At 37.3% G+C, this 26533-nt stretch overlaps 1 protein-coding gene across 1 annotated transcript in view; it reads right to left on the minus strand.

The window, feature by feature from the left end:
* Positions 1 to 3554: 3554 nt before the first annotated feature.
* Positions 3555 to 26533, minus strand: part of LOC112969080 (macrophage mannose receptor 1-like) — a 42016-nt gene continuing 19037 nt past the window's right edge. Inside the window, 15 exon segments of the mRNA XM_026071942.1 lie at positions 3555 to 3576; positions 4507 to 4644; positions 13743 to 13941; positions 14272 to 14307; positions 15494 to 15661; positions 15928 to 16044; positions 17483 to 17635; positions 19239 to 19255; positions 19257 to 19402; positions 20599 to 20831; positions 21489 to 21587; positions 23238 to 23408; positions 24210 to 24315; positions 25348 to 25490; positions 26190 to 26290. Coding sequence (XP_025927727.1) covers positions 3555 to 3576; positions 4507 to 4644; positions 13743 to 13941; positions 14272 to 14307; positions 15494 to 15661; positions 15928 to 16044; positions 17483 to 17635; positions 19239 to 19255; positions 19257 to 19402; positions 20599 to 20831; positions 21489 to 21587; positions 23238 to 23408; positions 24210 to 24315; positions 25348 to 25490; positions 26190 to 26290 — 1849 coding nt within the window.

The following is a 26533-nucleotide window of genomic DNA, read 5'->3' on the forward strand; positions in this document are numbered from 1 at the left end:
GTTTAAGGGAATAAGTGAAGATTCTCTAAGAGATTCTACCTATGTTAGTCACAATGCCGTTTCACATGTTAGGAAGGGAATAGACACACTAGCATTTCTGAGCCTGAGTTTGCTTAGAATAGTTAAAATTCTGGATGACTGATTATACTGAACTCCAGGAACCTTTTTTAAATGGTGATCACTGGCAAGGTAGAACCAGACTCTTTGGAAAGCCTTCTTGATAGTCCACTATGCTCCCAGTGAAATAAGCTTATAGTTCTGTAAGTAACTATTAAATGTGCTTCCCAATATATGTTTTAGAGGCTAAAGCCCACAAATATTTTTGGGAGGAATGTGAGGGAAAATATTGTGAACTGGTTTGTTCCAATTCCACTAGCAGCTTTAGATGAAATATTATACTTTCCGCTTTATATTGTTCTGTAAGAGCAGGAAACTTTCTTCAGCTGCTCTCTGCCCTGTAACTACAGTTGTGGGGAAAGAAAAACAGAAGTGCTGAGCTAACAGTCAATGTTTCTGATGACACAGCCATCATTTAGATATCTCTCATTTCTACAATAAATGACAATAATAGAAGGAGAGCATTTGTAGTCACGTAGCTAGATACAGAGTACATTGTTTATTTCAGGAAGTTGTAGGTTTATCTGTTAAAAGAAAGCTGAGGTTGATTTCCTTTTGAAAGGACTGTTGATTTAACAAGACAGCTGGCTTCCTCCTGCAAACACTGAGAAATGACAGAGATGACAGAACAGCAGAAAACTGTAAAGAAAAAAAAATCAGCAGATAACTAACCAGAAGACGCATGTCTCTGAATAAGTGATAAGATGGTTGAATGTACAGTGATTAGAAGGCTGCGATGCTGAAAAGCATTACTGGTTGCCCTGTGATAGGTCTTCATAGGTGAAGCAATGGGTATTCTAAGTCTCCTTCTCAATAAATTTAAAGGAGAAATTAAGCTGCTCTGTATTGCCAGCATGGTTCAGAGATTAAGATGGTGCTGGAGGTTCACTTCTTAGTTGCAAGAGCAAAGATTAAAGGATGTTTTTTAAGTGAGAAGCAATAAAAGCACCAGAAAAAAAATCCTGCAGGATATAAGAAAGCATATTTCTGAAACAAAGCCAAAGCTACAAAAATAAGATAGGAAGCTGTTTGATGTTTCTTTCTACTGTTGATGGTGGTTGGAATGTAAGTACACTCTTTTATAAAATAATCAGAAGATATGATAAAGGAACAGCTTAACAAGAATTGATTCAGAAAAGTCTTACAGTCTCTGGTGTCTGATTAAAGTAGGTAATCAGAATGTTTTTTTCTGGTCTTCTAATCTATGAATCACCTGTGCTATATAAATAATTCCTTTTAATGCAATTAATTTGTCATAGCCCTAGATACTTGCCAATCACCTGAATCAATGGAAAATCAGTATCTTAAAGTATGAGAAAGACAGACATCCAACATTTTTCAGAACACCCATCTGTATGGATTCCTCATGTTCTGAGCTCCTATTAGAGCACTGGTACAGAATTCCTCAAGATCAGCTCTTAGTAAATGAAGATAGATTTAAGTGCTGATAAAGTATATTGTTGGCTCTTAGTGTTACTTAAAGTGTTTTCTGGTTAGTTAGTGAGGTCTGTCTCCAAGAACCATTCCATACAAATAATATTGTATGGAACTATTCCATGCAAATCATAATTCAGGTTTGTCCCTGAAATATTGGAAAAACACTGAGTAAGCAAGCATTGAATTTTGAGGGCATATTTTCTTCAGTAGAATCCACATGGCAACGTCTTATGAAAAGTTACATTTTCTTTTCCAGGACAGAATTAAACACTAGCATCAACTGTCAGAATTCCTCAATGGCTGACAAAGAAAAGTTAGCTGACTATTTTAGGAGAGTAGAGGAAAAGCTTTGGAGGAATTGTATCTGTGGACACATGCAAAAGAGGGAAGCAAATTTTATAGCCCTCTAAGATACTCAGTGTTAGGCATTTAGTTTCTTTGTGTATCTCAAAAGCTGGTGACACTACACCCGCTTTTTTGAAAACACTGATGCAGAAAACAGTCTGTTGCTCAAACACTACAGTTTCCAAAAATAGGGCACAAAAGCAATAGCTGAGAGAGTCATGAACCTTTTAGAAATATTTCACACATCCAACATTTATTTAAAAGGTATGTCACAGAGCCATGCTCAAGATAATGTTTTAGAAATCACAAGCTCAGTTCTCTTCAACTTTATGTCACAAGTAACAACGGAAGTAGAAGAACATAATTACTACAGTGGCTCAGACCAAAAGTCCATCTAATAAATTGTCTTATCGCTTACAGAGGCTAATAATGGATGCTTAGGAGAGAAGTATACAACCACGCATATCCTGAATAATCCTTCGATTATACAACCAATGTTGTATTTATCACCTTCTACTCCTTCGGCATTGAAGTGTTTTTGAACAACAGGTTATGCATAACAGCAAACAGCAATTTCAAATTCTTTTAGAACCATTGGTTGAACAACATCTAGTACGCGTATTGTACTGCTATCAGGGTATCAATCTGTTATAAACACTGACTGTCCTCATCTATTTTGTACCGGCACTTCATTTTAAGGCAGTTCCCCAGATTTATTCTGTAGAGAGAGAGTCTCCAAGGTACAAGTCTCCTTCACTTTAAATAAATTGAACACCATGGAAATAATTCATTTAGGCTTCTTTTTTTTTGCTGAGATTTCTTGAGTGACATTCTCTTCTTAACTCCTTGATAATTTGCTACTCCAATGACTTGTTTTTAAGCTTCTACTGTTGTTCCTCCTTTTCTTGATCTGCCTTCTTATGGATTTACATTCAATCACCAGGCTACTGCTATTCTCAATTTTCCTCATTTGAACATAGCTTCCAATTTTGGAAGGGTATTTTTTTAACATCTAAAAGTCTCCTCCACTCTGATCTTTAACTTTCCTGGGTATCTTTCCCTGTCTTGCCCTCCTTCCTGTGTTATTCTCAGAGGATTGCTTCTTAATTCAGTGTACGTAACTGTTTGATTGTGTTTCTAAATGAGCTCCTTGTTACCTATAAGCATGTTACCATTTTAGCTGATCTTTCTGATTTAATTTTAACTAATTTCCTCTTCATGTTGCTCCTTTTTTTCTAGGAGATTTTTTTCCTTTATTTTTCTCTTCAGGGATGTCAAATTTGAGGAGAATATGGTCAGTATTACAGTGACTGTCATCCTGAATATACTGAAAAAAGTCTTATGATTTTGAGATTAACCTTTTGTTGTGGGTTTTCTTAAAAAGTGCTCCAAAACATAGTTAGGTATGAAATATGTAAGTGTGCAGTCTGCATGATACCCCATATGATAAGTACAAGTCAATTTGCAGGTAACTGAAATCTTCCATTGCTATTTTGTTTTCTCTGTTTGAACGCTTTCAATCTGTTGTGGTCACTACCATCTTAGTGAACAGTGGAAAAGACAACAAAAAACAGCAAAAAAGGAGAGATGAAGCACTGATAGCTATTACACTGATGCTGTCTGATGTGTCAATGACATTGCTTCTAAGTGCAATTTCATTTCACCTTTTTGAAAGATCTGCAAAGAAAAAAATGAACCCAATGAAAGTGTGGAAAAATGTGAAAACAACAGAATAGTCATTTACTGAAAGCCAGTAAATGGACATTTACTGAAAGACTTGTGATGCAATGAAATATCTTCATCCTGACAGTATGAAAAAAATGTTGGAAATGAAAGTGGCCATTAAATAACCCCAACAGGGACAAGTCTGGTGTGTAAACAGGTTTCTGAAATCGAGCCAGGAGAATTCCTGTCAGTTCTGTGCCATTAATGATAATAAGCTAATGGTAATACTTGACATTTTTGTAGACTTTTCAATTTTAAGATATAAAAGTAATTAACAGATCCCCAGAATGCTTCTGTGAGATAAACACACATTATTATCTCTTTATTGGCGAGGGAGAAGCTGAGGCACAGTTTTTGATTTGTCACGTAATGAACTGATTGAATGTTCCAGAATGAACAGAATGAACCAGTGAATCACACACACTTCTTCTGTTGCTAATATTTTGCATACTAATCCTAATAGCATTTATGATGGACAAATGTCTATCTGCAACATTGAAGTGATGGCTCCACATGGCTTGAGAGACCAATAATGAAACGAAAGAGAAACAGAAGACAATGATTTGCATCTTACTACATTTGGTTCATTTCTAAGTCAAGCATATGAGCTATGAGAAAAAAATCCTACACTTGACTATAAAAAGAGACTATTCTAACTGGAAACAGAAGACTAGGACATTATCTCATTCATCATCTAAAAAATTAATTATGAAATCTGAATCATTTCCCTCTTATCTCCACTGTAATTCACTTATTTGCCTTAAGGTTCTGCCTCTGAGTGATGTGCAGGGTCTGACCTATTTTGTTTTGAGTAAGTCCAGCTGGACTGGACAGATTTTTTTGCCTGGTTACCATTCCCCCATACCAAAGAAAGCAGCCTACCTTTCTTTGGAGCGAAATCCTTGACAGCTCCAGCTGAGGTAATTCACATGTCGCCTCATCGCACTGCAGAGAATAAATTCTTCGGCCATGCCACAAATTCGTCTTTGGCTCCAGAGCTTCTGCCAGTGTTTACTATATCTAAAATAAACAAAACAACAACAAAACAAAAACAAAGACCCAACTTGGAGCTCGCTCTGCGGCCGCAGTCTGCTCCTCGCTCGCTAGGTGTCACTGCCGCCCTCCGCGCCACATTGGGCTCCGCGCCCCGGCCGCCATCTCGCGGGGGAAGCGGCCGCCGGCGGTTCTGCGCCGAGAGCCGTGCAGGAGCTCGGCAGCTCCGTGGTAAACCGCGTATTTCTGCCTACAGTTGTACTGTTCTCATCGCTGTGATCTGTCCCCCTCTGATCTGCGCGGCAAGAAAAAATCCCCCCAGCCCAGTGAGTCTGACTTGCTCCACAGAGGCCAGGCGCCCTGGAGGGCGCCCGCGGAGGCAGTGGAGGAGGCTTCCCCTCCTGTGGCGGGAGCCGCAGGCCAAGTTGCTGGCGGGGCTGCGCCTGCCCTGCGAGTGTGGGGGCAAACTGTGCGAGGGGAGTTTGTGTCATGTAATCCCCCAGAACGGGGCTGCCAGGCGGTGCTCCTCCCGAGAGCGTGGCAGTGGAAGAATGGATGGGGTGGGAAGGGCGGCTTGCCTCCCCCCGCACTCGACGCCATTCCGGGAGCGGTCGCGTGGCCGCTGGCCGGTGTGCGGGAGGGAAGGCAGGGCGCGGCGGGCACCCAGTGAGGGCCGCCCCGGCGCCCCAGCGCGCGCTCCAGCCCCTGCCGCATTGCGCGCACYTGGCCTGGCCAGCGGCCCCTCAGACTGGGCAGCAGCTCCTCGCAGCGTTGCTGCTCTGCGAAATAGCAAGGCGGAGGGCAACAGGCTGCTGTCCCTTATGTGTATGGGTTGTGCCTGCCAGGGAGGAGTGGAGAGCAGGAGAGGGATTTTTGGAAGCTGCCCTTCACTTTTGAGCACTGCTGTCTTTGCGAGGCTTGACCTACCTTGTCAAGCATGCCTGTGTGCCCTTCCTCCCCCTCGCAGTAAAGGGGGTGGCCAAATCGCAGAATCACAGACTGGCTGAGGTTGGATGGGACTGTCCAGTCTGACCCCCTGCTCAGGCAGGGTCAGCCACAGGAGCTTGCCCACAACTGTGTCCCCTTGGGTGTCCCCAAGGATGGAGACTCCACAACTTGCTTGGGCAACCTCTTCCAGGGTTGAAGGCACTCGCCAAGTCTGAGCTTTTTCACCGTGCTGAAGGTACACTCTCTGATGGATGGCACTTGTAAAGCCACAGGCAAGAGAGATGGGGACATGTAGCAAATGGGCTGGGTGGGAGAGAGTCCCTTCCCCCAGGCCTTTGGTGGTTCTGGTGTTCCCTGGGGCAGAAATAATAACTTTTCAGCCGTGGCTGGTCTGCAGGGAACCGCTGTCTTCAGTCCCCGACTCATGGAGTACTGGGATGCCAGCACAGACTTGTCATCTCAAAGTCTTCATGATCTCATAGGAAAAATGTTTCTCCATTTTGTAGTTTCTGGGGAAAAAAAAAAAACAACAGAACTCGACTCAGCCAAAATTCAGAATAACTGAAAGCATGCAAGTTCTGTTTCTGTTAAAGAGGGGGTCAAATTAGGAAGTTGAACAATTAGCAAGCTTATAAAAAAAGAATTGTGAAGTTAGGAGCAGCTGGGAACTGTTGAAACCCTCTAGAGAAATCTGATGCTCAGTTAGGAAAAAATCTTGTTTGCTTGTATTTGTACACTAACAAACATAAAACTGTAATGTTTGTTTTCAGTTCAAATAATCTTTCTCAACTATAAAACTTTGCAAAAGTTTAAATATTTTAGAAAAGTGATTTGTACATCAGGATCTTAAATTTAAATGACTTTTTCATATGTCTTTTTCAAACTTGTATATAGTAATAAGGTAATCTTGGGAAATAAACTGAGTTTCCTCTAGAGAATATTACAAATATATGACCAGTTAGGTAACTGTAATAACCAGTCCATTCCCTTTAACATAAACTCTTGATATGGTATTCATTGATAAATTGTGATTTAATACATTGATCTCATTCTAAGGTTTGAATTTGGAACTTAATATTAAGCTCACAGAGACAGAAAACGAGGGGATGAAGAGAGAGTGCTTCTTAAAGAGACAGCAAATAACCAACACATTAGTGGTTCTCACTAGTGACCAGTAAATGGAAGTAGTTATCTGCTAAAAGCTAAATTGGACAGTTTTTGGAAGCTGAGAAACAAACAGGCAGTGTTGCTCTGAAAGTCTTTGAGAAAATAATTGTTGAGGCAAAGTTTATAAAAATGGCACTGGCTTTCCTTAAGTTGGGAAAATAAATGGATTCTCCGGTTTACTTGATTCTGCTGAAGATTTGGTCTTTTGTCTCACTCTCCTTATTCAGCTGGATTGATGTGGATAGTGTCTCCCTGGACTACAACTGAGTGGCTTCCACGAGAGACTTTTTATGAGTATCTAGAAGAGGAGAGAGAGAAGACAATTTCCGCGTTGGGAAGACTGCCACTGCACTGTGCAAGCGTCCGTGAGCCGAGTTATTAGAGTTTCTGGAATCTCTGAATAGCCAGTGCCCATTGCACAGCAAGAAGCGAGCTTGCTCAGGGAGTAGTCTGTAGAGACCTTGTGGTGCTCGAGACACATTCATGAGGCAACAAGATGCAAAATAAGTTCTTTTGAAAGTGGTTTATTAATCCAGTTCAAGTAATTAGTAATTTCTGATCACTTTTTACCAGTGGAATATGGCATTGTTTGAAACCTCTAGGAAAATAATACCACACAATTCAGGAATATTTCATAAGGTATATCAGGACAGTGTTGGGTGAAATGGCTAAAAGATATAAGATCTTCATTTGTAGTGATGACTAAGTGATATTCATGCTTTATTTGTGGCTAAAGCTCTGATACTGAAAACAGAAGAAGGGGTTATGTAAATTAAAGTCAGTCCAGACTTAGCTGAACTAAAATTTGAAAAATCTGTAGTAAATATGGATTATCAGCTTGATAATCAAAAATATCAGGTTCCTATTGTAGCCAAGCATTAAGTCCATGAAGATGGAAATGAATAGGATAAATATTAGCAGTGTGTTCCCAGAGTGGCTGCAGTTGTTTAATGGCATAAACCTTACCTGGTTCTTCTATGTTGTCAGTCTGCACAAAAGAGAAGAGGGAACTTTTAGCATGCAGTGCTTGATTATTAGACTGGACTTTGTATTATATGTGGGTTGTTGTCCTCAGCTGTATGCATCAGTGATGGAGATAGAAGCAGCAGAGCCCTCATTTATGATGCCGGGCAAAACTTTATCAAGGTTTCACTGGTATGCTTTACACATCAGCTACTGCTTAGGGAAACACAGTCGTGCAAATCTTAAATACAGAGATTGTATCAGCAGTGTAACCCAACGCACCTAACTGATTTCTCACTCATGAAGGCCCTGGGCTGGGAAGTGCTAATGAGAGTACACAGGCAGATGGTTCCTTGAAAATTTATTTTAGATGCAGTTTCTTGGCGGTTAGGGCCAAGGAGCTCCTGGCAATGCTAATATTCTGTTAATAAACACTACTTGCTCAGTTTCCATTCTGTATTAGTATGGAAAATCAAGCCAAAAGAAATTTTTGAATTTAGAATTAGAAGTTCTGTTTCCAAAAGTAATGCTTTTCAAGGAAAAACAAGATCTTTTAGAACTGCTTTTGGTGGTTGTTTTATGAAATAGCCTTCAGCTATTTCATGAATTGGCATTAAATGTAATCAACAAAAAACTGTTCAGGTGTGCTGTGTCAGATTACAAAATATATCAATTAAGAATTGGATTCTGAGGGACTCAGAGTTTATCTCATGTCATGTCTAGATGTGCAGATTCTCCATCTCATTCCTGCAATCATTTTCAAAGCAGCCACAGTCTTTTAAAAAATGCTTCCTTAAAACTCTTACAGAACAACTAGTCACTGTATTTGGCACTACTCACTCAATTTTCATTTATTTATTTTTTCCTCTGAAGTCCTAAGCTGTTACTGAGCTTCAGGAGAGTAATAAATAATAAAACAAAAAATAACAATAATAAAAATAGTTCTTCATTCACACCCTTTTAATCACAGTCTCCTTGGATATTGTTTGTCCAGATCTATTCTTCACATAGTCATTTGATATGTCATAGGGCTCAGATCTGATTGTCCAGATCTGATCCAGGCTGTTACATACAGCAGTATATTAAGGTCAGCAAAGGTAAAAGTAGGTCTTCTGATACCATCTAAAGGCTATTATGAAGCACAGGTAGCAAAATGGAGATTTCTTAATCAAAGTTAGTTGCATATGTAATGGACAAAATAACAAGAAAATGAATTGTTTCATCACTCCTTTTAGGATCTGTTGTTTTTACAGATACCAGAAGGGTGGAGAGAGAGAGAGAAATAAGCTTTACCATCCTGGGTATTGTATTTACCATCTCCAAAGTCTATTGATTCACTGTAACACTGCTGTGTCTCTTTCTCTTGTGAGGTGTCCTGACCTGAACGTGATTGAGAGAGAGCCTGAAATGATATCAGCCTCCATTGGCCTCAGTTAAGTGCAGTCCAGAAAGTGAAATTATTGCCCTTAAGGTCATCTCCTTACTTATGTTTGTTTTTTTCTTCTCCATTATATTTCTTCCCTTTCCTAGCTTTGAAACGAGGCATTTTTTAGAAAGAATCCACTTCAGTAAATGAAGACAGCATCTCTTTGCGATATTGTTGTTAGGTAAGTAAAAGCAATGGTTTAAACTGGTAGGACAGATTTGTCAGCTCCTGAAGTATCTATTACAGATTATATGCAGTACCTCTTTCTGTATCTGGTCTTCTTTGCTTTTACTTTGTGGGCATGTTTATGTCTTGTCTTAAAGCAATCAGGAATGTAGTTGAATAGCAGCAGCTGCAGCCCATGTAGGATAACTTCCCTTTTTCCCCAGAAAGGACACCTATGATCATCTTTAATACAATATAAAAAGTCTGACAAGCTAAGTTTTTTCTTCCCTATAAAGATTTGTTTTAAGCAGAGGAGTAGAGAACAAGGGGGGCTTTATTTAAAATATGTAATAATGATTGTTTGTCAAGGCATACCAGTCCTCAAAAACTCTAAACACTTTGACTGTTGTACAGTGACAAAACTATGTGTAATTTCTTGAACTCTTATTTATTCCACAAGCATTAACGCATTGAGTGAGATTATTTCTGTCAGCTGTGACTAGTTTTACTGGTGACACTATGACAGTTGTATGATCTTTCATTTGATCACAACTTCGAAACTTAAAAGCAATGTAATGCCCTAATGCTCTAAAAGGCACAGACATACTGAGTCTACATGTTGCTGTTGCAGAGTACATCCATTCCTTCTTGTGTATTTATAGTAGCATAGCATGCCTTTCATCATCAGTGTTCACTATTTGACTGCACTATTTCCTGTGTGTTGTTTCACAGATAACCAGTGCCAGCAGGGCCAGTCCTAATGTCTGTGCTAAAATCTTTCATTCTGTCAGCAGTTTAGTAACAGTAGTATCAGATAGAAGAAGTTGTAACAAATGCAAAAAGAAATGAGCACAGAAAACTGAAAAGATTAATTCTCAGAATGCTACCTTTGTAATACTGAGGCACCAAATTAGTTGTAATACCATGCATCCTTCTTTTTTACTCTGGCATTTCAGACACCGTAACATTTCAACTCCTCTGCTGCCACAGTTAAAAAGTAAAATTTCTCCTTTGGCTGCAAGAAAACTAAGGATTCTGTATTCCCACTGGTGAATTACATTTTCCTGTCACAAAATGATCACAACCTAGTTACATAGGAGGTGCTGTATCCTTCAGAAACTGGTGAGGTAAATCGGGTGTGATTTCTTTATGAAAATGAGTAATAATACACAAACACACACACAGGTGTAAACACTTATATTTAACAATAGTGCTAGGAAATTTCCAAGAAAAATTAAACGACTGTGTCTTCTGTTCTCCACTCTGAAACTAATTTAAAGTGATTAATGTTCATTCATGATGAGCAGTATTTTTCTTATCCCAAGCATTGAACTGACAGTGGTTTTAAGTAGATAGGACTTTTTGAAAATAAAAGGGAAATGCCAAAAACTAACTTGGACAGAAACACTGGGATAAAGCATTGAAAGTGGTACAGTTCTCTGCTGCCCTGTGCACTCAAACTGAATGCAACCCAGTCCTCTTCTGCGTCTGAGTGATTAACAAGGCCAAAATCTTTCCTTAGTCGTATCCAATATCCACTTCACAGGACAAATACAGAGGAGTCAGACTGTTCGGACACTTTAGTCTCTTTTCTCCCGGTGGATGTTGAGCTGGTTGAGACTCACTAGGCCGCATCCCCTGTCCTTGCTGTGGCAGTGCTGTCCCTCACCACAGGTAGGTAACTGTGACGGTGCCCTCCTAACACAGGCATGTATGGTCCAGGCTAGGCCTTCCTTTCGGTCCTGTACACAGGTGTTGGTTCCACTACATTTACTGCACACCTGCTCTGCCCTCACCTGTTACCACTACTGTTCTTACCACCACGCTCTTTGTCTTTGCTATTTCCATAACAATCAAGGCCTTTGGATCAACCTTGCCAGTGTTTCAGACTCTTACAGGGGGATAGCAACAAACCTTATGCCTAGCCTATGATTCTGTCCATTTCTTTTTCAGACATTATGTTGAATTGACTCTGACTACAAAATATCTGTACATACAAATGCATCTACATCAAAAGATTTCCATATAATAACACAGATCCTATGGCCTGTTGTATAAATGGCATGCGAAGAAGCCTGACTGTTCAGCTAACCTTGCTAACTGCATGGTGGTAATATGGGGCTCCTCCTCTGGGCTTCTTAGGCTGTGCTGGATTTGGTCACCAGAGCACCTCTGTTATAAGCTTCCCATTTTTACAGTTGCAGGCCATGACACTTATAAATAACTTWAAAAAAATTATTAAGTCTTTACTGAAAACACGTTTTTTTCTTTTGGGAAAAGGTTATTTTATCAGGTTCACTGAGATGGGTATATATACTGAAAGATCCAGTATCCTGTATTGTTTGGGAAGTACAGAACAGGAAAAACACCTCCACTATTTACTCATCCAAAGAGCAAGCATAACTATGTATTCCCAGATTTCTGTTGCACATAGCAGGAAACAGTTATATCTGTATTCATCTCCATGGGAAGCAGGTGGTGTTTTTCTCATTCCAGTTTTGTCCGAAGTTCTCTGAGCCATTTCCTATTTCCTCCTGAAAATAGCAGTGACTGTTTTTTTATCACAGGAGTTGGGATTATGGATTTATGAGAGTAATATAAGAAATTTCTTTTTATCTGAGGGTTTTGCCTCTGGGTTTTACAAAGTGTTCAAAGGACATGCTGTAAAACTGATTTTGTTTTACTTCAGTTCTCTCTCTATTTTAATTAAACCTGTTTTGTTTGTTTTTTTAAACAGGTCTCGTGGTTAAGTAATGTCATACACGCTTACCAGAAAGCAGAAAGCTGTACAATCTGCAGTGCCTTTAGAAGTCCTGCAATCTATGGTTGGAGCCTGACTTCCTTACAAACTCAGCCAGAAGTGTATAAAGTGTCCATCAAGCAAAGGAGTGCAAGGAAAAAAATGACAGCTCAACTGGAAAGGTATGTTAGCATTAGTGCACCATGTTTTAAGGCAACCCCTGATAAAACTATTGAAGCACTCCTAAAGGAAAGAGTTACTTCCGTTCTAAGCTACCATCATTAACATTTTTACTTAGGGGCCTTTATTGTTTACTGGGTATCTAGACAAAGGCAAATACTAGAGGTAGGATAAGTGTATTGTRTGGGTGTCTCAAACTGATCAGACGTAGGCATGGAAAATCTATTCCAGACATAGAACCTATCCCAGATATTCTCTTCTCTTTAGAAGAGAGCTTTAGTATTCTGTCATCTTTTTTTCATTCAGAGACCTTAAGCATTGGGACAGCGTAAGAAGTTCTGACTGCAATTCTACAAAATGGCCTATGAGAGAATCTATTTCCCATTGCAGATATTTTGTAGAAGCTTCTGTTCTCCAGCCCTACTCCTCTGCATGCTTCTCTGTTGGGGCCAGTTAGTACCAGGCGTCCTCCTATAGCTTAGAGAAAGGTTTGCATATCTCAACAGAGATGGTACATTTCTTAAAATAGACAGAATGATAAACTGTCCTTTAAGGCAAACACTGCTATTGTGTACACTTGAAGAAAATCTGAAATTCTAAAATCTGAAAGGAATCTAATGAAGTACATTGTCAAATGAAATTAAAACAAAAATGGAAAAACTTAATTTAAAAAAATGAGTTAGTGATTACATTTCTCTAAACTGGAGAGTTATATAATGCAGTGTGTAGATAGTCATTGTTATACATGCTGATATCTAAAAAATATCATCTCTGCATACTGAAAGCATCATTATTGAAGTAATACCCAATGCTCATTTACTGTCATATTTTTCTTACTAATTTGAACCTGGTAGAAAAATGTTAATATTTACAGAACAACACAATAGTACAAGGCTGTAGAAAATGGCATAATTATTCCCAAAATTCAGACTAGAAGTAGGAATAAAGAAAAGTCTTTTCAATTATTTTTTCATCTATCCATCTATATCTTAGTAAGGAAAATATATTTAATTCACAGATCTGGGTATTATAGTAGGTTTTACATGAATGAAAAGATTATATCATAAACTGAATCTGAAAATCTGAAATCATCAGTGTTTCCCATCATAGTCTAGATAACACTGAAGCAATACGGTAGGAAAAATTAATGTAAAGGTGTAGCTAATTATTTCCTCTCCATGTAAATGGAAGAATCCCTACATTAAATTAAATAAAACAATTGCACATAGTAAAAAACTCTAAGAGTTTTGCTCTGATACCTCTAGAGCCAGCATTTCAGTCATGCTCGTTTATGTGAAACATGTATATGTAGTTCCCAAATAAACAAACAACAGAAAGTCTGTAGCTCTTTGGGAGGAATTTTTGAAGGGAATATGTACTTGTGTGTGTTTATATAAATCTATGAACTTTATATCTGTGCATGGAGAAGACTATTATTTGCATAGAAAAAAGCAAAGCTGGCCTAAGATTTCACTGATTCTAGTTGCATAGATTGATTTCTGTTATCTAGAACATACAGGTATTTTGTCAAATTACATGCCAGTATGTGCATCTTGTTCTTGGCTATCCACAGATGCTTCTGGTCCTCTCATTCTGGTTGAAATATCTAGTTGGTTTTGTTTTTTCTTGAACTTCAGGTAGAAATAAACTGTACTTCCAGCTCCAACAATAGAAAGAACTAGAACAACAAACAGCCAAATGATGCTGGTGGAAAATACTTTCTCCTTTTTCTCTCCTGTAAGTGGTTAAAATAGAATCAACACCTTTGATTTTAAGAGATTTCGAAATCCACTAATAAGTGAGGTTACTTGACTAGAATTCAGACAAATGTGATATTCACATGGATTTTCAGTTCAACCAGTTATTTTACTAACAAAAAATACATAAAATAAAACTAATTAAGAAAAAATACAAAGTTACATCTATTTACTGTATCTAGATACAAATGAAGTTTATGGACTTTTTATTTTGAAATGCTTTTAGAATTAATATTTAGAAACTACTTAATTATGTGCTTGTTATATTCGAGCACCTCCTTAATTCTACTTAAAGGAAGTATGCTTACCTTTATTTTCTGGTGATATCTCTGTGTTTTCAGTAGCTTTCAGAAAGAAAAGAAAGTGTTTATTTTGAAGGCACTTAGAAAAATTTCAAAGTTCCTAAGTCTGCATGCTCACCTGTTGATGATAATTGCAGTCCCCTGAGAGATGGAGCTAAGAATGTGTAAGCTTCTAACTTGACCTCCTCAGTCAAGTTACCCAACAAGAAATGAGAATATAGTAAGATTTCTGTATCTTCTAAAAGTGTTTACAAATGTGTTTATTTTGAGAAACTGCCTGTTGGACCTAAATTCATTTTTAGGTGTTTCCTGAAATGGGGAACTTTTCYTGAATGGAGGTCTCATGCATATTGGAAATATCTCATGAGCATCTTTATTCACAGGAATACTGAGCTGAAAAGAATCTTCTGTGAGTTTAGCCTTCTGTTGAAGGCAGCCCTTCCTTGTGATTGCGTTTGTGGAATGAACAGAATACTTTAGTAACTGGGCTTCCTAAACTTACTAGGTAAGAGAAAGATTAACAGAAATGCAGAGTTAAGGAAACAAAATGTTCAATTCAAGTTCTCGACTGCTTTAGTTTAATCTCATTTGGTAATTCAACCCTTGAATCTTCTTTCAGATGATCATTTTGCTATCAAAAAAATTCTAGCATTCCGTTAAACCTGATTCTATCACACTGTAGGTAAAGAGTGCCACAAAAATGTATGCAATCATATTCCTCTAGTCCATCAGTACAGAAGACAGTAATGAATCACCAATTCCTGCATTTATACAAGACAGAGTTTTCATTGCACTCATCAGAACAAGATTTCTTGGGGGTAATATATTCAACTGACATGAAACGACACTTGTTGCTTTCAAACTTAGGTTTGTGATTTTGGGGGAAAATTCTGGCTTTACTGAAAACCCACTTTTTATGAAAAATGAGTGGTCTCTAGCTATTCAGTTTCCTACACATAGGTGACTGAAGTATCCAAGACAGCTGCATGGGACTGATGGTATTATACAGGACTTATGGGGCGTGCAGGCTTCTGAGGAAGCACCTGGAAGCCATGTGGGATACCCAACTGTACCTGAAGCCTTAGTATTTAGGCAGCTGAATCCTGCTATTGGTTTTGCACATATAGCTGTAATCATTCTTTTCAGTATGCACACATATGCTTTACAATATATAATTTAGATACATTATGAGGCATTATTAGCCGTAGCTAATATAAATATTACTTACTTTTTGTTTTTTTGCAGATATATCCTTTTTTGAAAGAACAGACATTGCTGTTCCAGTACCCAGTTGATGCACATACTTCTCCACACTGCTTATGCCTGTTGTTTGAGGGCTCTGCCATATTCCAGTTGACAAAATCCACTGCAGTTTTGTCTGTCCACACCCACTCTTCTGATGTTTAAAATGAGCATGTATGGATAAAATACAATGTTTTAGGCTGATAGAAGATGTGATAGGGAAAACAAAAAAGTTATAGCGTGAATAGATAATTAAATATTTCAGTTACAATTGCATATGTAAACATGCCTTGAAATATACTTTGTGTATTTGATAGATACATATACTTTCAAGTATAAAAAGTTGTTTTCTTTTTAATATAACTTATATCATCATTTTGTATTGTCTGATAATATGTGATTAAATATTTAAGATATTACCTATATCATTTTTCTTCAGTCCTATCCAAAAGTTCAGTGATTTTCCATGAAGTACCTTAATGCTGTCTGACAGAAAGTTTGCTTCATTGTAGTCTCTTATTGATACCAAGTTAGCAGCTGAAAAGTATTAATGAACACATTGCAATGTCTCATTTTCTTAAGCTTAATAGCCAGTCAATAAACATAGAAATTACATATTCTTGCACAGAATATTCACTAGTCTCATTATGTTTATTGTATCCTGTCCAGCCATTTTGAGCATGGCTGTGACCTGTGTGGATGCAAGTTAGCACTAAGACATGGATTTCAGGTTAGCCTTTAGTATTTTGGAGAAAAAGAAATGGTCTCCTGCAATTCTTTTGGATAGGTCCAACCACACCCCCAAATGTGATGCTGATATGCAGAAAGTAATACATGTGATGTAGTCAGCACCATGTATCCTGCCATTACAGCTCTGCCATACACCAGACATGGGGTGCTATTAGAATCATGAATACGTCCAGAAGCTGCGTTGGGGTCATCAAGAAATAACCACCTTCCTGACCTGGTCTAGCTAGAGTGTAGGCAAAAGCTTAGGAATTTAGTATATGGACCAATGTCAAGATACGATCTTTCATTCTGCTTTTTAGTGTAATGCTTTTTCTAGTAGTTATGTGATCTATCTTTTTATAGAACTATTTTGTGAATTTTATTGTCACTCAATTGTAAAGTAAAATGCCTTTGCAAAGCTACTTTTTTTGTTTACTCAACTGTAGGCCAGTGTCTTAATACATAAGAGGAAGTGTTACTAGAAATCGCTGTATTACTTCTTCATCTTAAGAGAATAATTAGTCAGAAATATAGTGTTGAGGTATAATATGTTGCTTATTCTTCCTCATAAAAAAGCTGTTAGAAGACATTGAAATTATGTTCTATCTCAGGAATTCTTGGCTGACACTCAACAGAAATCAGAGATGTGAAGTAGAGCGTCTTTTCCTCTCCTCTAATCCACATACAGCTCTTCTCCTCAAACAGTAGACAACACAGTGGAGTGTTCCAGAGGAGGGACTGGATGACTGGATGTGTTCTGGCAGTTCAGGAAAGCTAAATAATGGAGCTCATTCATTCTCATTTGCTGTCCAGCCAGTGAAATCCAATTATTAAACAGAGCCCTGGAACTAACAAAGACGGCTTTCCCAGGGAATTGTGTCTTGTAGCTTACATTTTGTGTGGATTCCCTCTTATTTAAGAAAGGAAAAGATAACACTGCAGTCTTCACCTCAGCGGGACACTAATAGATTTTTTCCGCTCTACGCAATTATTGCTTTTCATAAAACTAGGAGGAACTTAATATTTTTGAGATACTAATAGCTCAGCTGGTAATTGAGATATCAACAATACCTCTATCTCCAAAAATATTTAGTTTTATAGTGAAACAACATAAATAGAGTTTTCTCAGAAAAACAGGCTAAAAAGCATTGAGTTTGAAGTTTTTAAGTAAGATTTTCTTAGCAATATCACACACTATTTTATGACTTTAATTACATCTTCAGTCTTTCTAAAACACGACACTCACCTAGTCAGGTACATTCCTGATAAGCTTGAGACCAGCTTCTTTTCCTAGAGGCCTCAAAGTAATAGCAGTGACCATGGAAAGGTATCCAAGATTTGTGTCCTTTTGATTCAGGGCATTTTCCAGGGAGTTCTGGGGGCTCAGTAGGTGCTATTACTGATAAGAGATCAGGTAGTTGTGTCCAATTACTTTATAAAACTCATTTTTACCATTATACTAGTAAGACAAAACTAAACAATTGTATTAGGCTTGTAATCATAAAAGAAATGAAACATTCTAAAAAGAGCTTGGATATTGTTTTGATTTTGTGTTTGAGAGCATAATTTATTTCACATTTAGCAATCAAGGTGATTAAAAAGATACATTAATTTTTAAGAAGTATAGATTCTGTCCRATGATGATTTTTTAATGACTCTAGTCAATAAAATATCCAGCTAGATTTTTGGCATAAATATCTGCCTAATTAGTTAAAACTGCTATTTTTAAAATGGCTTCTGACACTGATTTTTTTGATGATCAAAACCTTATACTAGAAATTGTGAATATGAATGAAAGTGTTGGCATTATTCAGCATGGCTTGCAGGTGTTTTTATTAAACTGCATCCTGAATAGATTCCATAGTGATTGATATAATAGGAAAATTACAAATGTGAAGATAAATGCAGATGGAATTAAAATTAAATGTTCTGCCAAATTACATTTTCTTCTTATGAGTCTTCCAGTCAATTTCTTTCCCTGTTGAGGAACATTCAGCTCTCAAATTAGATTTCCAGAATATTAAAGTGGAAAGAGAGATTACATGTCAACCTAAAGGCCTTTTTTCAAATTACATCTTAATATGTAGTTTTGCATGTAATTTGCATGCATCTTAGTATGTAGTTCGCATGTTTTGCACGTAATTTTTAATTTTCTAATGGGTCAAGAGTTTTCATAAAGTTGAAAGCATTAGAATATTTAGCTAAATTGTGAAATCACAGTTTTCGTTATTTGCATAGAAACTGTAGAAGTTTGTGCTTGAAAGGTGCCTCAAGGGGTTATCTAGTCCACTCTTGTGCTCATAGGTGACATCAAGTAGATGTATAATTATGCCATTTCTAACAAGTTCGTTCTATCTGTTCTTAACAACCTGTAGTGATGGAGGTTCCCTGACCTGTCCAATGTGTTTATTAAATGCTTCTGTATTGTACATTTAGAAGATTTTCCTATCTAACATAGATCTCTTTTGCTGTATTTTAAGCCTGTTATTCTTTATCAGACTTGCATGGGATATAGGGAAAAATTTAATTTGATTTCTTTAGAGCTGTGTTTCATTATTTAAAATGATACCATGGTTTCTCTTAGTCTTTTGTTCTATAGACTGTCCAATCCCAATTATAATCTTTCCTTACAATTCTTGTTTCCTAGTTATCTGAAAACTCTAGYTGACTGACATCCTTTTCAAACTTTGGTGCCCCAAATTGGATACAATGTTCCATATCAAAACAGATCTCATAGTCAGTGAATGAGTTTTCCTATTAGAATGAATAATTAAGAAATCACTGAGTAATCAGTCCTATGTTTTTCAGAGTTCCGGAGATGGTTAGTATGAATGGATTGACTTCTGGGAAGAATTCATGTAAATTTTTAAAACTAGTTAGCTGCCTATGTCATCCTATATACTAGTCCATAAAGCAAGTATTTTTCCAGTTTCCTGAGGTATTTAGCTCAGCTGATAAATCTCCGCACCCTGCAGTTAAAATACTTACATTCAGTTGCTTACCATCAGATTTTTTACAGAGAGAAGAGTTCTTCCTTGCATGAAGCTGTCTTCCAGGTTCCATCAGTATCTAGGTAGACACATGCTAATTTCTGTTTCGGTTCCCCACTGGACCACTTACTGTAAATTAATTTCCATTTGTCAATCCATTGATACTTGCCATTGGTCTGGAAGTAAAATCTATATGGTAGTTTCAAGATCAGTGAGAGTGACGTACACAGGATCCTTAGAGGACTTTCATAAAACTGGTGTAGAATCATGTGCTTAATAATGCCACATTTTTATGCTTGTAAATACGTATTGCAATGAGATGTACAGTGTCTGCTATACAAGAATATGAACATAGAATAATTTTTTTATACCCTGTAGAAAAGTATCTAATATGAATTCAGAACATTTTTCAAGCATTGGGAAACAGAAGGGAAAAAGTAAGGGAACGTGAAAGAAGGCACAAAACTGGGAGTCAAATAAGACATCATGTTGGTACCACCACCCAAAGGCCTCCACAGAGAATGACTGTGTGGGTGGAAGTGTTGATCAATAGCCATCACTTTTGTTGTAGTTACTGTGACTGTGATTCATAGGGAAGAGTATAGCATGTCAAAACACACCCACAAGGCAAATGTTTACCTTCCTCTCCCCTGTCATACAACTGAAGTAGACATCACACAGACAAAAGATTTTCCTCCATAATATTCTAACTTCTAAATGGGGAGTATTACACCAATTGCACTTTCAAAGAATATATGCATAGGTCCATATGTCCAGGTACCGTATCATACAGGCTTCAGATTCCTTTAAATAAGTTTTGCCATTGTTTCTGTCCACAACTGTATTTCTCTGCTGCTACCATAAATAAGACTACTGTAGGGGGATATGTGTGAACATAAACACACATGTAAAATACATTCCCGGATCTCAGGTGTGCAAACTAAGATATGATGTCACTAATCACTGGGATATATAAACACATGGAGGGCGGGATGTATTCATGCATGTTGATTATTGGAATATCTTTTAAATTAAAGCAAACTCATGATGTGGGAGATACTACTCATTATGTTGTCAACCCTTTAAATGACTTCAAACAATACACAGCATTGTGGTGTACTGGTTTGCAGGAGCATTTCCCTGGGCTAAAGCATTTAAGAGTTCTTAATTCATTAAAATCTCAAGTGTGGCTCATATTCATTGAACTCGAGCATTAAATGGGTATGGTACTGACATAAATTGTTGCTTTCAGTGATACACTGACAGAAATTCTTACAGGTTTCAAGATGAAAGCATGCAGTAAGATTCTTTTAAACAAAGAGTAAGACAGGTGCAGTGTAAGCTTGACTATCTGTAATGTATGTGTTCTTACCATGTTGCTGTTAAGACCAATCCATAGAGGCTCTCCATATTCTTGTGCGAGTAAGAACAACAGTGATTGGCTATATGGATCTAAAATGCTGGCAAGTTCTGATGCTTTGCTGTTACAGGATTTTTTTGCTTCTTCCCARTTCATTTTGGAATGGATGACAGAATAGCTAATTCCATCAGAATGGGCAGAAGTGAAGTCCAGCAGTGTTGCTGATGACTTAAAGAATTTAGCATCTGTAGGAATAAGGGAGAAGGAAAAAAACAGGAATAGGTAAATCTGGAGGACACATATTTGACTTGAGCAACTGAATAACATCTTCATTATTTACAAACCAARCAGTAAATTGCTAATTTGAATAGAACACTTCTCATTACTTATTTATGAGTAGCAGATAATTGCAAAACAACAGTGAACATTCTGCATGAAAGGAATACATTCTCAGCCTCTGGCAGTTTTGAATCAGTGAATTCACAGTAGTTTTCATAGCAGTAAGTCAAAAACAGCACACCAACTCTGTGTATTTTCAAACTGTTCTTTGCTGCGTAGTATGGCTATCAAGTTTATTTAGATAAATGTAATACTTGCCAGTTATGATGATATGTAGGTCATTATCAACTTGTGTCATTAAATAGCTTGGTTTTTTTAGCTGTTAAATTACATTATTGTAAAATAAAAATATTTTGTGTTCCTAAATTCCAGTATTTATCTTTCCCTTTTCCAAAACACTGCTAGGCAGTACTGAGATGCAAGATGGGCTGTGGATTTTTTCTAAAGTTTTACTGGTCCTTTACCTAAAAAAAATCTAGAACAGTGATCTAAATCATATTAAACAAGAGAATTGATTTTAATTAATATATTATAAATTTCAAGACTAGCAAAACAGGACTCACCACTATTCTTCTGGCATATATACCTTCTGGACTGGTAACACTCTTCATCACTCCATTTTCCTGTGTCATCAGCATGACCTTTCTTCAGAGAAACACAAACTGTTGGAGGAAGGGAAGGAGTATGAATACATTGATATTAGAAGTTARAAACCAAAGTACTGTAAACCTAGGACATTTCACTCCTTTTTTCTTTGAATTCTGATATTGTGGGTTTTGAATTACTACTCTGGAAACACCTTCCTTTGTGGCCTCCTTTGTTATGGAGAGTGTCTACTTGGTACTCTTCTGTAAATCTTTGCAAAGCTGCTGCTGCAGCTCAGCCTGCTTCTTCATTTGATTACTTTTTGAGAAGACATACTTGAAAGACACTACTGCTTTCAAGAACATTTTATCACACCTTTTGTTTCATTGACTATTGAGCAACTCCCAGCTAGATTTTTGAATAAGAATGAAATAAAAATGAATGGAAGTCAAGCTTTGTATATGGCCTGCAAAGGGACATTTAAATAGTGGTTATTCTTGACAGAATCATCTAATTGCAGAGCAATTGCAATATTTCTTTCAGCAACAGCAGGACAGGATACATTTCCGAGTGCTTAAGAAGGTGGAACTTTAAGCTAGTTAGAGCCTGCAACAGCCTATGGAGCTGCCACAAAAAGTTTTAGAAACACCTTTTTTGTGAATTTTATGGTCTTATTTTGAAGAAGACTGGGTAGAAATGAAGAAAGCTGATTATGAAACAGGAGTGGAGAAGATGGGCAATTGCTTCTTTAGCTTGAGTAATTTTTTGATAATATTTGACTCCTTTAAAAAGATTCTCCAAATGAGACAGTTCAAGGCAAAGGAGAGAATTAGAATGTAGCCTTGCACATATTTTTTTTGTGGAATATTTCCCAGTTGTTGGAGCTGTAGTAAAATTTAGCTATGTATGAGCTGTGTCATATGTGTCTTCCTGCACACCTTGGACAACTAGATGAGCAAGAGCAGTATGCATTGGCTGAGGTGTAGATTACACTGGTTCTCTAGAGCTTTTATTTTTTTTTATTTTATTAGAGGTGTAAATGACAAAATGAAGGGCAGAAGGACAGTGAGTAGGATGATACAGAATGAGAAAGGCAAGTTCTGAAAGGAAGATATGGAAATAAATGGGAAAAAGGCAATGTGGTGTGGAAATCAATCTGTATTGGACTGAAGGTTTAGAAGGCTGTATTATTTACAGCATTCTAGGGTTTAATTTCAGTACTAGTAGTGGTGAGAGTTTGATTGGTTTAGAAAGCACTTGACCTCTGTTGGTCTCTTGCATCTCAGTTACAATTTTAAAGAAGGAAGAAAAAAATAGGAAAAAATTAATTCTTTCCTGTTGCATGCTCTTCTCCTTCCCTATCAAACATGTGAAAATGCTCCCAATGTTTGTTAACTTTTAAAATTTGAATGCTATATTTAAATTTTCTCCAAAATGAACAGCAAATTACTACAAAGAAGAAAACTTTATTCAGCCAGCCTGTCCCACTATATTTGCAAATTCTTCTGCAAAATTGTGGTAAGGACTTATCCTCTTCTGCACTGAGCTAGTTAGACGTCCCAGAGTAAGACTGAATCATTGAAACATTGTATCTTTAGCCCCAGCTTCAAGATAAATGAACGACTTGGGAAAAAGGGTGAGGCATGTTTGTGGCAAATTGAATTGCTTACCTGAAGTGATATTGCTTTCTTGATTTAACCTGATGATAAACTATAAGCAATATTTACCTGTTGCAGATTGTGGCAAAACAGGTTCTATAAATTTGGGGCAATCTGGAGCCCAGTTTGTATAGAAAACAGCACTTCCGTCAGTCCAAACAAAGTTGAGTTCACTGAGTATATCATTCAAGCCARTCCAGGGGTCATTTGACACATCCTTCAAATGGTAAGTGAGAAAAGCTGGAAAAAAGGCAACAGAAAGGAAGTTTAACATGTCGTCAGTCAAGACATCAGCACATAAATCTTTAAGTATTCTGGTTTTTAAAGTCTTGTAAATACATTTTAATTAGTATTTGATTGGAATTGTACCCAATTTGTTTATGGCAAACCAAGGGTCCAAGCCTTTGCCTGTGAAAAGTCTCAAAGAGTGGAAGTATTTGTAACTATTAAGCAAGACTAGTTCCGAAAGAGGTAAGAAAAAATACCTGCCTGACCATCATGGTATCTACTGAATTCACCTATTTCAATGCTCAGAGTGAGCTGATTGACTGACAGAAGCTACACAGGTAGCTAGATTTAGCTGCAAGTGGAAGCCTGGGAACGCAGTCAAGGTGAAAATGTGTCTTCATGTGACATTGCTGCAGCTGCATTAACTTGCAGAATTGGGGCAATCATTTCAGAAAGGTATAATGATAGATCCCTTTCTGTTTCTGTCAGGAGCAGACCACGACTTCCTTGTTTTCTCTATCGAAAACTACAAACACCAGGTCTGGATTTTCTATGCTGATAATTCATACCCTATAAATAAATAAATAAATAAATAAATAAATCAGTTTCTGTGGCATCACTAGCTTGCTTGAGACAGCTGGTTTTAATTCTTCCAAAAAAGCTTTATGCCATGGCCGTATAACCCACGTGAGTATATGTATTATAAAATACACATATTTGCATATTGCCTCTTTTTGCCATGTTCTTTGCAGGAAATGACCACTGTGTACAGAATAAATACTGTCTGAGACCTAAAGAGCTGTTGTACTGTACCTTGTACTTGTTCATTATGTATGCTAGCCAGGTTTCCTCCAAGGCTGATACAAGCTCTTTGTGCCATACTCCAATATACATAGGCAGAGCCAACAATTTTGTAACACTAGGAAAAAATTAGACTGTTAGTGAGTGATAGCAAAAGGAATTTAGGTTTGAATTACACTAATTTTAGTAGAAATTAGCACAGTTCAGATCCAGAAAAGAATTTTATAAAGTTAACAAGGATTCTAAGTCATATCAGAGTCCAGCTCTGATATTCCATTTGCAGATTTTAAATTTACTCTGTATCTTCCTCAAAACAAAACGAACAAAACAAAACAAAAACCTAGCACAGCATTGCACATGGGATCATCTGAACTTTGTGAAAAGCAATATTTTTGACCTGTAGCTGATGGTCAGGGAGCTGTTCTGTGTTTTTTCAGCSTTTCTCATTTTGTAGCTCTTTTATTAATGGGATATATGACTCATGCTTTCTTAAAACATACATAGGTACCACACTACCAATAGACATTAACTCTGAAATGGTTCTGGTAATTATGAGCGTGCCTAGCGTGCCCCCTCTACGCTTCCAGGGCACCCTCTGCTCTGCGGCATACCCGTAGCACTGTCAGAGAACAAGACTTGTGTAGTTTGTGGAGAAATATCTCTGACAACTGTAACAAATATACCAAAACTGAAATACCACCATTGTAACAATTTTCTATATAATATAAAAGAGAACCATGACTTAATATGCACATCAGAGTTTGTCCCTTTGGAGATGAGGGAAACATTAAATTGAAGCTTTTCTAGAAAGATCAGGCATTATTTCTGGTTTGTTCCAGCTCAGATGACTGAATTACACTTATACATTCTAATAGTTGTGCTTTTAGTTGAATTCAGTTGAACTTTTCTTTTTAAGCAGGTATATACTATGCAACAATTTTGTCAATGTGTCTCAGATGACCACTTTTCAGGAAAACAAAAATCTATAACTGCAAAATCATCATTTTGCAACAGTTGCCTAGCTGGTCCAATTTTTAATGCAACTTTGGATAATCACTGTCAAAAGAGAACTGAGAGACAAAAGACCTCTTGTATTGCTTTGCATACCTTGCCAAAGATCCATATTGTGCTAAAATGCATGTTATCATACCTGATTTTTAAATAAAAGCCAATCTTCAGGACATCCTCCTGGAAGTGGAGGTACCATTGGATCAAGTGTTGTGTTTATAAAACTCCTGTGCCTCTCGCAGATAAAGCCATTTGAAAAACCACAGTGGATATCGTTCCATAATCCTGAAATCAATTTAAATTTAGATAAGGAAACACTGAATAAGGTTGAAATTTGTGGGAAAATGAATGGACTTCCATGCTTATAGCTTCTTAAGCACTCTGTCTGGCAATGTTAGCATGAGTGCTGGCATGCTTCAGCTCAGCTCTCCATCCCATCTTCGCTGCTTACAGACAGACCTTGATCCTGCTGTGACTGTGGGAGTAGAGGCTATATGAAGCAGAAGCCTTATAATATGACTTATATGGCAATCCCCTAACCTCTGTGCAAAACCCACAAACACCTTTCTTACACTCAGGAGTGCAAGTGTAAAGCAACAATTTATCAGTGAAAACACAATTAAACGTGAAATTCCATATGCATGTTAGGTCCTTAGGTATATATTCTGGTTCTTGGCTAACTATAATTATTTTTTGAAAGACCAATTTGCCATTGATTTGAAGGGAACTTATTGTTTGTACAGCTGAAAAATTATGGTTCCAATCTTCCCCTGCATTCCCCACGAAAGTCATAATTTCTTATATTCCACTTTCATGACCAATATTGCCTCTGAACTAACCTCAGATATAATGACTAAACTTTATTGTGGGAATTTTTCACAAAATCACTGGGAAAGAATGGATTAAAGTGGGCAAGGCATGTTAACAAATGGGAGAAGACAGATACCGATAAAAATACTCTTTCTAAAATGTTGTGCAACTCACCATCTTTTTTATTTAAGAACACACAATTTTCTTGAGCAGCTGCAAAGTTGGGTGCATCTGGTGCCCACGCTGCATAGTGAACTGGGCTTCCATCTGCCCAACTGAAAAAAACAGAAACAACACAGTAGCTGTTGGTCAGATAATGTTCATGAAACAGTTGAGAAAAATCTATTTTAACATAACAATCATTTGCTAAAAATACTACCTTTCTAAAAATATTTACGGCTGAATATGTCTGTCTGTAAGTTGAATTTCCATTGGGATTAAAATGCCTTAGATAATGAAATCACAGTGTGTCAAGTCAAAGAACAAAAATACCTTTATTTTTAACAGTGGTTATCTAT

This window comes from Apteryx rowi, unplaced genomic scaffold (genome assembly GCF_003343035.1).
Source record: "Apteryx rowi isolate R43461 unplaced genomic scaffold, aptRow1 scaffold_333, whole genome shotgun sequence".
NCBI lineage: Eukaryota > Metazoa > Chordata > Aves > Apterygiformes > Apterygidae > Apteryx > Apteryx rowi.